General features: G+C 40.5%; 1 protein-coding gene across 2 annotated transcripts in view; it reads right to left on the bottom strand.

Moving 5' to 3' along the window:
- atad2b (ATPase family AAA domain containing 2B) overlaps positions 1 to 14,136 on the bottom strand; it is a 166,003-nt gene that overhangs the window by 23,945 nt on the left and 127,922 nt on the right. For both annotated transcript variants that reach the window (XM_057822001.1, XM_057822000.1), the window contains exon 27: positions 4,658 to 4,786. In XM_057822001.1, coding sequence (XP_057677984.1) covers positions 4,658 to 4,786 — 129 coding nt within the window. The remainder of the gene's footprint in view (positions 1 to 4,657; positions 4,787 to 14,136) is intronic.

Here is a 14,136-nt window from a genome sequence, read left to right as displayed (position 1 = left end):
TTGAAGCAATCCTTTTTGTGTTTGGGCCATATTATGGGCATGACATTTGTGTGTCTAAATCATTCAATCCCCCAAAAAGTTGCGTCAATCAAAAAAAATATTTTCAATCAAAGAAAAAAATCATTTGAAAAATAAAATTGCTCCCCCCCCTAATTTTTTTTTTTTTGTGTGTGTGTGAAAATTATATGCAAAGTAAATGATCGTCCAAGGTGCTAGTCACATGATCTGTTCGAAAAATAATTTGACCCATTATAAAAATATATTTTTTTGTTCATTTCATTCATTTTTGTTGCAGTTTTATTGCTTTACAACTTTTATATACAGGACTGTCTCAGATAATTAGAATATTGTGATAAAGTTCTTTACTTTCTGTAATGCAATTAAAAAAACAAAAATGTCATACATTCTGGATTCATTACACATCAACTGAACTATTTCAAGCCTTTTATTATTTGAATATTGCTGAATTTGGCTTACAGCTTAAGAAACCTCAAAAATCCTATATCAAAAAATTAGAATACTTCCTCAGACCAAGTAAAAAAATAATTTTATAACAGCAAAACTAAATCAAACATTTGAAAATGTCCATTGATGCACTCAGTACTTGGGTTGGGAAAACTCAAAAATCCTATCTCAAAATATTAGAATATCATGAAAAAGTATACAAGTAGGCTATTCAACTAATCACCTGAATCATCTAATTAACTCGAAACACCTGCGAGGGTTTCCTGAGCCTTAAAAACACTCAGCTTGGTTCAGTAAACTAAATCACAAGTATGGGGAAGACTGCTGATCTGACTGCTGTCCAGAGGACCATCATTGATACCCTCCATCAGGAGGGTAAGACACAAAAAGAAATTTCTCAAAGAGCAGGCTGTTCACAGAGTGCAGTTTCAAAGCATATCCACAAAAAGTCTGTTGGAAGGGAAAAATGTGGCCGGAAACGCTGCACAACCAAGAGAGATGACCGCAGCCTTAACAAAATTGTGAAGAAGAGCCGCTTCCAGAATTTGGGGGAGCTTCAAAGACAGTGGGCTGAAGCTGGAGTCCAGGTATCAAAAGCCACAGTTCACAGACGTGTCCGGGAAATGGGCTACAATAGCCGTATTCCCATGGTCAAGCCACTTCTGAACTCAAGACAACGGAAGAAGCGTCTGACTTGGGCTATGGAGAAGAAGCACTGGACAGTTGCAGAGTGGTCCAAAGTCCTCTTTTCAGACGAAAGCAAGTTTTGCATTTCATTTGGAAGTCAAGGCGCCAGAGTCTGGAGAAAGGCTGGAGAGGAGCAAAATCCAAGTTGCTTGAAATCCAGTGTGAAGTTCCCACAGTCAGCAATGGTTTGGGGAGCCATGTCAGCTGCTGGTGTTGGTCCACTGTGTTTCATCAAGTCCAGAGTAAATGCAACTGTGTACCAAGAGATTTTAGAGCACTACATGCTTCCATCTGCTGAAAAGCTCTATGGAGATGAGGATTTCATTTTCCAGCATGATCTGGCACCTGCCCACAGTGCCAAAACCACCAGTAACTGGTGCACTGACCATGGCATCACTGTCCTTGATTGGCCTGCTAATTCCCCTGACCTGAACCCCATCGAGAATTTGTGGGGTATAGTTAAGAAGAAGATGAAAGACACCAGACCTACAAATGCAAATGAGCTGAAGGCCGCTATCGAAGCATCCTGGGCATCAATAACACCTCAGCAATGCCACAGGCTGATTGCCTCCATGCCACGCCGGATTGATGCAGTAATCCGTGCAAAAGGATTCCCAACCAAGTACTGAGTGCATCAATGGACATTTTCAAATGTTTGATTTAGTTTTGCTGTTATAAAATTATTTTTTTACTTGGTCTGAGGAAGTATTCTAATTTTTTGATATAGGATTTTTGAGGTTTCTTAAGCTGTAAGCCAAAATCAGCAATATTCAAATAATAAAAGGCTTGAAATAGTTCAGTTGATGTGTAATGAATCCAGAATGTATGACATTTTTGTTTTTTTAATTGCATTACAGAAAGTAAAGAACTTTATCACAATATTCTAATTATCTGAGACAGTCCTGTATATAGGAAAGTCAATTACATGCAATGACACTTTTTGGCCACCGGGGGGGCCTTGCACCCCATAAAATCTGCTTATGCTTTAAACTTATGAGTTTCCCTGCCCTTCAAATCATAAATTTATTGTTATAAGTACTGCAAGTTCCCAAATGTCATAAATGTGTCAAAGTGACCAGCACCTATAGCGAAAACACAGGACGTAACTGTAATAAATGAGAAAAATATTGAACCTTAAATACTGTAATTTGCCACTCCTGACCTTGCTTCTCAGCCAATGATGCTTTATGAACACACTATTGAGTTATTCAAATGTTTAGAAAGTGTAACCTTGTACTGAATTCATTAATTTAGTAGATTTGGAACAGAGCCTTCTTGACTCCACAGTGGAGTCAAGTAAAACTGATGAGTACATTCTGTCCCTGTCATGTCACTGTCAGGATAAAGTAATAAATATCTTTATAAATGCTGATATTCTGCCATAGTATGAGGCAAGAGAAAAAGACAAGACAAAATTTGTATAACTCCATTATAACAAGTACCCATGAAGGAAATGTAACAAATAACATTGAGGTTTAAAAAGAATGAAGCGACATCTTTCACGTGTTCCTCATGTCCTTCGTCTTTTGCCAACGGCCGACGGCTAAGTCGTGACAAACAAACACCCTTCCTTTTAAACTGTGTGATGAAGTTTTTCGCACATTTGGCTGCTGATTTTTCCACTCCAAACATTTTTCATTATTGTAATTCATTACTTTTGCCTGGCAGCGAGACTTTGAATGACTCCTCAAAGTCGCACAACGAAAGTGGCAACTATACTGCGAGTTTGGCAGTTAGCGTACGCTAGGGAAAAAAAAACATGATAGTAATGACTAGCTCTGAAAGAAAGTTAATTGTGCTACAATGTTGGCAAACGAGCGTAAGAGGAAAAGCTATTTTAAAAAATGGCAATATAGACAGAAGCGTGTTTATATGCGGTCTAACTCGTTAGTGGGCTAGTTAGCGTTAGCTAGCAGGATATGCAAACAATTTCCACAAACTACCACACTTTTTCCCTCACTAGTTAGCTTAAAAAAAGGCCAGAGTAACACTTGTGCATCGTATAGTCAAGTTTTATATAATCCACAGATTTTTTTCCCCCTCCCCCTTTAAATTATTAGCATTGTTATTCACTCTCATCTTGGTAAAAACACTTTTTTGACAAATGACGAAATACAGGAAAGTCTGACAAAAATGATTGTTCCCTTCTTAATACAGTGATCCCTCACTACTTCGCACCCTCAGTCCATCGTGGATTTTTTTCATTTTAAAAATAAATAGATAAATACAGTATTTCATAGAGATGTCTCGATCTGATCACGTATAGCCTCCCACCTTCCCTCCAACTGCTTTTCCTACTCCCCATGGCAAGTGCAGCTTGTTAAAGTTAACGATGAGTGACACGCGTACAACCTTTGATCTTGCCAGAGAAGCTTGGGAGCGCTGTGCTGCAAAGGAGCCGACTCGTTTAGCTTGTTAAACGTGTGTGTGTATAATAAAGACAAGCATTTTGCTATGTTATTCTTGTTTAAGAATAATGTAGCAAAATATCAATGCTATCAATGAATGGATGCGCCAGAATTTTCTCCAGTTAAATGTGGAGAAGGCAGAAGTTATCATTTTTGGGCCAAAAAAGGAAAGTATCTCTTTCCAATGCTAAAGTTGAGAAGATACATTGAACACACAAAAAAAAAAAAAAAAGTAAATTAGCTCCACCTATACTTTGTGACTTTCGATTATTGCTGGTCCCAATCGACCGCAAAAAATGAGGGATCACTGTACAACGAAATGAAAAATACAAAACGGCGCAATTTTGAAAAATTCATATGGCATTGAAGATTTTTTTAAACAAAATGAGATTTAAATGGATATTTAAAATGCAGGGGGGAAAAAAATTAACAATTTTTACAGCCTTAACTGTACTGTACGAAAACGATGATTCAATTACCTGAATTAATATACAACGTTTACCTAAATACGTTTAGAAAAAACTCTAAATGATTTCAATATAAACGTATAGCATGTAACTAAAGCGTAAATACCAAACTTAATAACCGCACTGACATAAATTTAAAAAATATATAAAACACTGTAGTCGCCATGGTGGTAGAGTGATTAGCATGTCCGCCTCACGCTTGGAGATTGTTGGTTCAATCTCTGGCCTCCCTGTGTTTGCATGTTCTCCCCATGCCTGTGTTCGTTTTCTCCGGGTACTCCGGTTTCCTACCACATCCCCAAAACATGCATGGTAGGCTGATTGAACACTCCAAATATCCGTAGGTGTAAATGTCTGTGTGCCTTGATACAGGCTGGCAACCAGTTCTGGGTGTATCAGTTATTAGCTCCAGCACCCCTACGATCCTTGTGAGGATAAGTGGTTCAGAAGATGAATGAATGAATATACCAGTGTATTATGCACATAGAGGACATAGTGCCATTTCTTCACTTTAGGAAACACTGGTTTAAAACGCTTTAGTTGCTGTTTTATTGGGGTATTTTACTTCTATGACTATTTTTTTTAACAACAATACCAATACTTGTTTCCATAACAATAACTATCAGTTACCTCCAGTAATCGTGTCTTGTCGTACTCTCTGCGATGGGTGAAGATACACTGGCTGAGCACCGAGTAGAGTCTCTCCATCTGCTCCACGCTGAAGCCTTCACTCTTCCTCACCACCATGTTGAGTAGCACCTGTAGGGTAACGACAAGCGGCAAATACATTTATGATATACTGCTATACATATGTGCCAAAATGGCAGAGGCTGACAAAGGGTGAAACAGAATTTAGAGGTCAGAGGCATACAAAAGCGATGCAGATCCCAGTGACAGTTAATTAAAGCTAATCATAGCAACCGGCAAGTTTGCATTTTACAACGACTTTAATTAAAACATTGTGGACAGTGAAAGGCCCTTTTAATTGACCCCGGTCTGTATTTTTTTTTTTTGAATGCAAAGCTCATCACAACACGCCCACTCGAGTCGACTAAGGCACATTAATTAAAGTTACCATCAATGACGATGGGGGGAAAAAAGGGGTTGGTGGGTTAAAGGCGGCGTCCGTGCGGTAAAGCACACAATGACGTGTCAAGATGAAGTCACCCGACGCATGGGATTTAATTATACGCGCAGCCTTAATCTAGTTTGATTACAAAGGATGTTGATTACACTGAAGGGTTCACATCAAGGGAACGATCAAAGTAACAAACAAAGCTAGGCTTTATTGTGTTTCCCCGATAACAGTCAAGAGCAGCGTGAATCTGTGCTATTCATGGTGGTTAAGAACACAAGCCTAAATAAATGAAAATTTACTCTTTCGAGGAACTAATACAGCTGTATGATGGAACATTTCATAAAAGTAGGTAAAAAGTCTACAATTTAGCAGTTTAACTAGTTATGGCGACTTGTTCAACATTTTTGATTGATCCATCTATCCATCATTTGCTGCTTAATCCGGGATCAGGTGGCGGGGGCAGCATCTTTAGCAGGGAAGCTCAGACTTCCCTCTCCCCAGCCACCTCAACCAGCTCCTCCGGCGGGATGCCCAGGCGTTCCCAGGCCAGCCGAGAGACATGGTCTCTCCAGCATGTCTTGGGTCGTCCCCGGGGCCTCCCACCAGTGGGACATGCCCGGAACATCTCTCCAGGGAGGCGTGCAGGACGCATCCGAACCAGATGCCCGAGCCACCTCAACTGGCTCCTCTCAACGCGGAGGAGAAGCAGCTCGACACTGAATACCTCCCGGATGACCGAGCTTCTCCAAGGGAGAGCACGAACACCCTGCGGCGGACACTCATTTTGGCCGCTTGTATCCGGGAGCTTGTTCTTTTGGTAATGACCCACAGCTCGTGACCGTAGGTGAGGGTAGGAACGTAGATCGGCAGGTAAATCGAGAGCTTCGCCTTTCGGCTCAGCTCCTTCATCACTACGGACCAGTGCAGAGTCTGCATCACTGCAGAGGCTGCACCGATCCACCTGCCGATCTCCCGCTCCCTGGTCCCAGCTCTCTGTAGGTCATTCACTAGGTCCCCCCGTGTGGTTCTGCTCACCGTTTTTATCATTTTCACGCCACGGGGTGAGATCTTGCATGGAGCCCCAAATCGAGGGAGATTGCATGGAGCCCCAGATCAAGGGAGATTATCAGTGGTCTTGTATGTCTTCCATTTTCTAATAATTGCTCCCACAGTTGATTTCTTCACACCAAGCATTTTACCTATTGCAGATTCAGTCTTCCTAGCCTGGTGCAGGTCGACAATTTTGTCTCTGGTGTCCTTCGACAGCTCTTTGGTCGTGGCCATAATGGAGTTTGGAGTGTGACTGACTGAAGTTGTGGGCAGGTGTCTTTTATACCGATAATGAGTGAAAACAAGTGCCATTAATACAGGTAACGAGTGGAGCCTGGTTAGACTTTGTTAGAAGAAGTTAGACCTCTTTGACAGCCAGAAATCTTGCTTGTTTGTAGGTGACCAAATACTTATTTTCCACTCTAATTTGGACATTAATTCTTTAAAAATCAAACAATGTGATTTTCTGTTTTTTTTCCACATTCTGTCTCTCATGGTTGAGGTTTACCCATGTTGAAAATTACAGGCCTCTAATCTTTTCAAGTAGGAAAACTTGCACAATTGGTGGTTGACTAAATACTTATTTGCCCCACTGTAAGAGGCTGGTAAGATTTTAAAAAGGGTTCTAAATAGATATTATCGGCTAGCCGATAACCGAAGCATCCTGCGGGGCATAACAATACAATTAACAATAACACGTGAAGTGCACGACCTTATATCTCGGTATCCGTTTGATATCGGATTTTTTTAGTTTGACAATATCAGAATATCAGTTAAAAGTCATTATTGGACAAGTAGTTCTAAACAATCCAGTCTAAAAACAGTAGTCGATTAATTTCATGATTGATCGATTAATTTGACAGCCTCTGTTAAATGTAAAGCATAAAGTCATTCAAACAAACCCACTCAACCATATCTGACATCAAAGTTTGTGTCCATTTTGTTAAGTGTATTATCTCCACTTACAGAACCAGAGCGGAAAAGCATCGCCCAAACACAAAAAGGACTTTTTTTGCACATTAAAAAGTTGCCCCGTTGTTATTCCCGCTGGATGTTGTTCTCCACTGAAACAGCAGATTAAGCACATAATAACTTTGACAATTTTGTCACTTTCCATTAGACTGTCTGGCAGCGTAAGACAAACTCCGAAGATGTGACAAAAACTCCCCCTTGGCCTCTAATAAGTGCGAGTCCCTTGTTCAGTAAAAAGCCAGTGCTGAAGACTCTCATAACCCCCCTCTCCCAAAAAAAAAAAAATAGTCATCATTAGCTCTGCAGTCCACTGAGCTCTACCCGGCACATTTTATTGGGCTATTTTCATAGACTAACTGCTAGCGGTGTGTGTGTTTGTGTCTGTGTGCGTGAAAGAACATCCAAAAGGGAGCTCTTTGGATATTCGCCACACCGTGTCATGAAGCCAGAACAAAATGGAGCACCATGAGACATAGGCCCCCTAAAAAAAAAAATCTACATAAAAGCTTTAATTGGCATAATTACATTCCATCTCGACAGTGAGCAACTGTGTGAAAATCCACGTATTGCACATTTCTCTTGCGTTTTGGGCGCACTTTGCTACTTTACGGCCCACTTCCTCTCCTGTTTTATGTAGCATCTTCTCACCTTTTCACCATTTCAATGTTTTATAGAGCCACCTCCCCCCGAAGCTCTTTTTGCAGTGTATTTTATGTTTTTTTTTAAAAAAAATATACTAGTATATACAGTGGGGAGCAGAAGTATTTGCACCCCATGTGATTTTGCAAGTTCACCCTTTTAGAAAATACAGTAGGGAGAACAAGTATTTGATACACTGCCGATTTTGCTGGTTTTCCCACTTGCAAGCCATGTAGACGTCTGTAATTTGTATCATAAGTTCTCTTCAACTGTGAGGGACGGAATCTAATACAAAAATCCAGAAAATCACATTGTATAATTTTTAAATAATAAATTTGTATTTAACTGCATGAAATAAGTATTTGATACATTACCAACTAGTAAATATTTCGGTTCTTAGTTCTTTTTTTAAGAACCCCTCCTGCTCTACACTCATTACTGGAAGTAACTGAACCTGTTTGAAATTGTTACCTGTATAAAGACACCTGTTCACATGCTCAAACAAACAAACTCCAACCTCTCCACAATGGCCAAGACCAAAGAGCTGTGTAAGGACATCAGGGATAAAATAATAGACCTGCACAAGGCTGGGATGGGCTGCAGGAAAATAAGCAAGCAGCTTGGTGAGAAGGTAACAACCGCTGGAGCGATTATTAGAAAATGGAAGTTCAAGTTGACGGTCAATCTGCCTCGTTCTGGGGCTCCATGCAAGATCTCACCTCGTGGGGCATCACTGATCATGAGGGAGGTGAGAGATCAGCCCAGAACTACACGGCAGGACCTGGTCAATGACTTGAAGAGAGCTGGAACCACAGTCTCGAAGAAAACCATCGGAAACACATTACGCTGTCATGGGTTAAAAAAATCCTACAGCGCACGCAAGGTCCCGCTGCTGAAGCCAGTGCATGTCCAGACACGTCTGAAGTTTGCCACTGACCATCCGGATGATCCAGAGGAGCAATGGAAGAAGGTCATGTGGTCGGATGAGACCAAAATTGAACTTTTTGGTCTAAACCCGGCTCGTCGTGTTTAGAGGAAAAAGAAGGATGAGTACAACCCCAAGAACACCATCCCAACCGTGAAACATGGAGGAGGAAACATCATTTTTTGGGGGTGATTCTCTGCCAAGGGTACAGGACGACTGCACCGTATTGAGGGGAGGATGGATGGGGCTATGTATCGCCAGATCTTGGCTGACAACCTCCTTCCTTCAGTGAGAGCCCTGAAGATGGGTCGTGGCTGGGTCTTCCAGCATGACAACGACCCAAAGCACACAGCCAAGGCAACTAAAGAGTGGCTCCGTAAGAAGCATCTCAAGGTCCTGGAGTGGCCTAGCCAGTCACCAGATCTGAACCCGATAGAAAATCTATGGAGGGAGCTGAAAGTCCGTGTTGCCCGGCAGCAGCCCTGAAACCTGAAGGCTCCGGAGAAGATCTGCATGGCACACACACACACTCACCGGCCACATTATTAGGTACACCAGTCCAACTGCTCGTTAACACTTGCTTTCTAATCAGCCAATCACATGGCAGCAACTCAGTGCATTTAGGCACGTAGACATGGTTTAACACAATCTCCTGCAGTTCAAACCGAGCATCAGTACATGGTTGTTGGTGCCAGAAGGGCTGGTCTGAGTATTTCAAAAACTGCTGATCTACTGGGATTTTCACACACAACCATCCCTAGGGTTTAGAGAGAATGTTCCGAAAAAGAAAAAATATCCAGTGAGCGGCAGTTCTGTGGGCGGAAATGCCTTGTTGATGCCAGAGGTCAGAGGATAATGGCCAGACTGGTTTGAGCTGATAGAAAGGCAGCAGTGACTCAAATAAACACCCGTTACAACCAAGGTAGGCAGAAGAGCATCTCTGAACGCACAGTACGTCGAACTTTGAGGCAGATGGGCTACAGCAGCAGAAGACCACGCCGGGTGCCACTCCTTTCAGCTAAGAACAGGAAACTGAGGCTACAATTTGCACAAGCTCATCAAAATTGGACAATAGAAGATTGGAAAAACGCTGCCTGGTCTGATGAGTCTCGATTTCTGCTGCGACATTCGGATGGTAGGGTCAGAATTTGGCGTCAACAACATGAAAGCATGGATCCATCCTGCCTTGTATCAACGGTTCAGGCTGATGGTGGTGGTGTAATGGTGTGGGGAATATTTTCTTGGCACTCTTTGGGCCCCTTGGTACCAATTGAGCATCGTTGGAACACCACAGCCTACCTGAGTATTGTTGCTGACCATGTCCATCCCTTTATGACCACAATGTACCCAACTTCTGATGGCTACTTTCAGCAGGATAATGCTGGAATCATCTCAGACTGGTTTCTTGAACATGACGATGAGTTCACTGTACTCAAATGGCCTCCACAGTCACCAGATCTCAATCCAATAGAGCATCTTTGGGATTTGGTGGAACGGGAGATTCGCATCATGGATGTGCAGCCGACATATCTGCACCAACTGTGTGATGCCAACCAGTTACTAGCGTGGTGTACCTAATAAAGTGGCCGGTGAGTGTGTGTGTATATATATATATATATTCCCATCTCATCCTGCCTCCTTTTGCCTCATTTCTGCTCCATTCACCCCCTTTGATGCATTCTCCCACTGGCTGAAAGTCATCTGATTGCACTACCGTCCCTTTTGTCAGTTTGGTCAGTGGCTTGGCTGTGGCGTGGGGTAAATGGCGGCAGCGTGTCTTACAACGCGCTTGGTGATTGAGAAAGCGTGGTGCTACACAAAAGGGCAGTAATCCCATGCGCTAAGGAGCACCGCTGACACGGGCCATTTAACCTTCATAGCCTAGCTCCATTTGCTGTTGCCTTTCTTTGCAAGTGTTACCTGCCATCACTGGAGGTTCACATGCTTTTTTTTTTTTGACACAAAGATTGTTTTTTTTTGTGCCAAATGCTGGAAAATACATAGAACTGTCCTTTTACGAGAGGTTGCATGGCGCAAAATGCACAAAATGCTGTATAAAAAAATTCAAAAGTCAATTTTAGGTGTAGTAATACATGATGAAAAGCACTGGGAAAGAGTGAGCATGCAAAATGACACACGCCGGCGTTAGTAAACAGACGCCATCTTAAAGCAGTAGACTTCCCTGGAAGGCTGTTGTAGCGAACCTTCCAAGTGAATTTAATTAACTTTTTATCTAAAATAGTCCTAAAATGGCAAAATCTTGGCTTGAATCTGTCTTTAAAACAGTTTTAAAACTTTCACATCTCAAAAGTTGACAGAAGGGAAATTATGGAATAACGGGAGAAACTATAACACCTTTAACGGTTCAGTCACAACATTAAATTTTGTTTGCATGGGGTTTGCATCAATAATCGATTTATAATCGAATTGTCGCCTCTGAATCGTAATCGAATCGTAAGGTGCCCAAAGATTCCCCCCTCTACTGCCAGCAGTGAATATGATATAACTCATTTCACATGGCTGAATCCCGCTGCTCCCTGTTAAGACTATCATAAGCTAAGTTTTTGTTTAAGCTTTTGTTTGTTTAATGCATTCGTAATTTAGCTAATAGGTATATTAGCAAATTTTTAGCGGGAATATGTGTTTGAACTAGGGCTGCAGCTATCGAATATTTTAGTAATCGACTGAAAATTCTATCGATTAATCGAGTAATCGGATAAAACAAATATATTTTTGGGTGAAGAGCAATTATAAATATACATGAGAAAACAAGACATTTTATCTGATCTTGAACCATTTTCAGTCAATCAATGTCTTTATTTTCGATGTATATTGTTGAAAACAGCCGACAATTGCTTCTCAGATGTAACTAAAATAAAAATAAAAAAAAGACTAATTCATTGCTTTCACTCAAAAAACCTTTAGATCTTATTTAAAAAAAAAATATATATATATATATATATATATATGTATATATACCTAAAAATGCCGTTACGCTTGATAACACACATCACTTAAGTTTTTTTCTCCCTACGTGTTTCCATTGAATTTTTATTTGTGAAAAACCATTTTTAAGTTCTAGCTAAGTTTTAAGTTAGTCTAAACTGCAAGTCCTGATAGGATTTTGAGTTTTTGCAGTGTTCAAAATAAATGTATGATACAGGCTGTATTGGAGCACATTAGGGACCAGTGCTACTTGGTGTTTTATCCAGCAATGACTACTGAGCTAAAATTGATAGTTAGCATTATTGAGTTTTTATTTTACACCCTCATCACTCCACATCGCTATGTTATGTTAAAGCCTGTATGTAAGACACGTTAGCCAAGCATCGACAGTGGTCATAATTAATAGAAACCTAGCCCTCCGCAGGGCTAACGTTACATTAATCTTATTTATTAGCGCTTAGCGCTCTTTATTAGCACTTAGCGCTCTACTGCTTTAAGATGGCGGCTGTTTACTAACGCTGCTCAGACGAGGCAGAGTCTGTCATTTCGCATCTAGTTCAACATACATGTGGTCTCTATGAGACTCATCAGACACTACCTGCTACACACTAGCATCGTGCAGGCTAGTATTTAGCAACGTCGGCGTCGTTTGTAGCGTTTTTTTTTTCTCTTCTTCTTCTTCCTCCACGTACGTGACATCAGCGCGTCCCGCATTAAAAGTAGTCCGAGCAAAACGTGATGCTTAGAGCTGTCAAAATAAACGATTAATCGAGGTGAATAAAACTACTCGGATCAGTTTTTAAACTCGAGTTACTCGAGTTGCTCGAGTATTCGTTTCAGCTCTAGTTTGAACCATTTGTTAAGAGCATTGAGGAAAAAAAGTTAGAATTCTATAGCATTTAAGCTAGCGGACATTTGCTATGTAAGTTAGCCGATTGTTCTTTTGTTGTCATTAGATCCTCATTTACTTATTTATATATAATGTTTGAGGCTCAGCTCAGGTATTTCAATTTTTTATGTACCTTATCAGATTATTCCATGATTCAACTATTGAAATCATCGATAGCTGCAGTCGTAGTTCCCACCCCTACTCTTGACACACAAAATGTTATGTTTTACTGTAAGGATGTGAAAAGGTAACAATCAACAAAATGTAGAATTGTGTTTTAGTCCTCTGAAAAAAAAAATCCACGGTGGAGATCATTCTGAGAGAGGGTAGTTATACACATACAGTATCTGCGATCATCGGGGACACTATTAAGCCTTTGCTATTCCACTTCAAGACACCAATTCAGATTCCTTTTCCTGAAAACAATAAATGATGAATGAACATCGTTTTCTTTTCGCCTGGGCTTATGCGAGGGCAAAGGGGTGGTCGAAGTGGGGCTTCACGCTGGCACGCCGGTTTTAAAAATATCCCGGTCCATGTGGCAAGTATGGGAGCGTTCACACAGGTAATGCAATATAGATGGTGTTAGGAGGGTCAGGGACAATCATGACAAATCATATTATGGACCTCGTCTTGGAACATTAAAATGAGATGCTTGGCCCTTACGGCGAGGAATAGTGGGAAGAAATCCCTTCTGGGGTTGTCAACTCATCTTAAAATATGCAGCGGGCCGGCTTGGCTTCCAACATCAAATCACTGGAAAAATCCCCAGGACACTTGATAGCTGTGAATTATCTCTGCTTGGTTTTAAAGGACCAAAAAAAGGAGTGATGTGCTTTAAAAGCCCTTGTGCGAGATCAATGTCAGAAAATAGCTTTAAGTTAAAAATCATCAGCTTGTATTTTCTAAAGGCCTTTTGGCACTTATAAAATGTTTTTTAATCAAAGGAAATGAAACGCCTTCACATGAGAGGGGGAAAAAAAAAAACATGTCGCCAGCATGAACTGTAGCTTCTCTATTTGTAGAAGCCTCTCACACACTTGGCTACTTGATGGAAAATGCAATACGACTGCATGAGGGCTAAACAGCTTTAAGAATGAAACAAAAAGTGTACAAATTAGGGCTGTCAAAATTATCGCGGTAACGGGCGCTAATTTTTTTAATTAATCACGTTAAAATTAGGGTTGTCAAACAATTAAAATTTTTGATCCAGTTAATTACAGTTTAAAAAGTAATTAATCGTAATTAATCGCAATTAAAACCATCTATAAAATATGCCATATTTTTCTGTAAATTATTGTTGGAATGGAAAGACGACACAATATGGATATATCCATTCAACATACAGTACATAAGTATTGTATTTCTTTATTATAACAATAAATCAACAAGATGGCATTACCATTATTAACATTCTGTTAAAGCCATCCATGGATAAAAAGACTTGTAGTTCTTAAAAGATATATGTTAGTAAAAGTTATAGAAATTTTATATTAAACCCCTCTTCATATTTTCGTTTTAATACAATTTGTAAAATTTTCAATCAAAAAATAAACTAGTAGCCCGCCATTGTTGATGTCAATAATTACTTACACAATGCTCATGGGTGC

The sequence above is a fragment of the Corythoichthys intestinalis genome, chromosome 19 (assembly GCF_030265065.1).
Source record: "Corythoichthys intestinalis isolate RoL2023-P3 chromosome 19, ASM3026506v1, whole genome shotgun sequence".
In the NCBI taxonomy this organism is placed as follows: Eukaryota; Metazoa; Chordata; class Actinopteri; order Syngnathiformes; family Syngnathidae; genus Corythoichthys; species Corythoichthys intestinalis.
The sequence above is the reverse complement of the archived record's forward strand: the minus strand, read 5'-3'. Positions and strand labels throughout refer to the sequence as shown.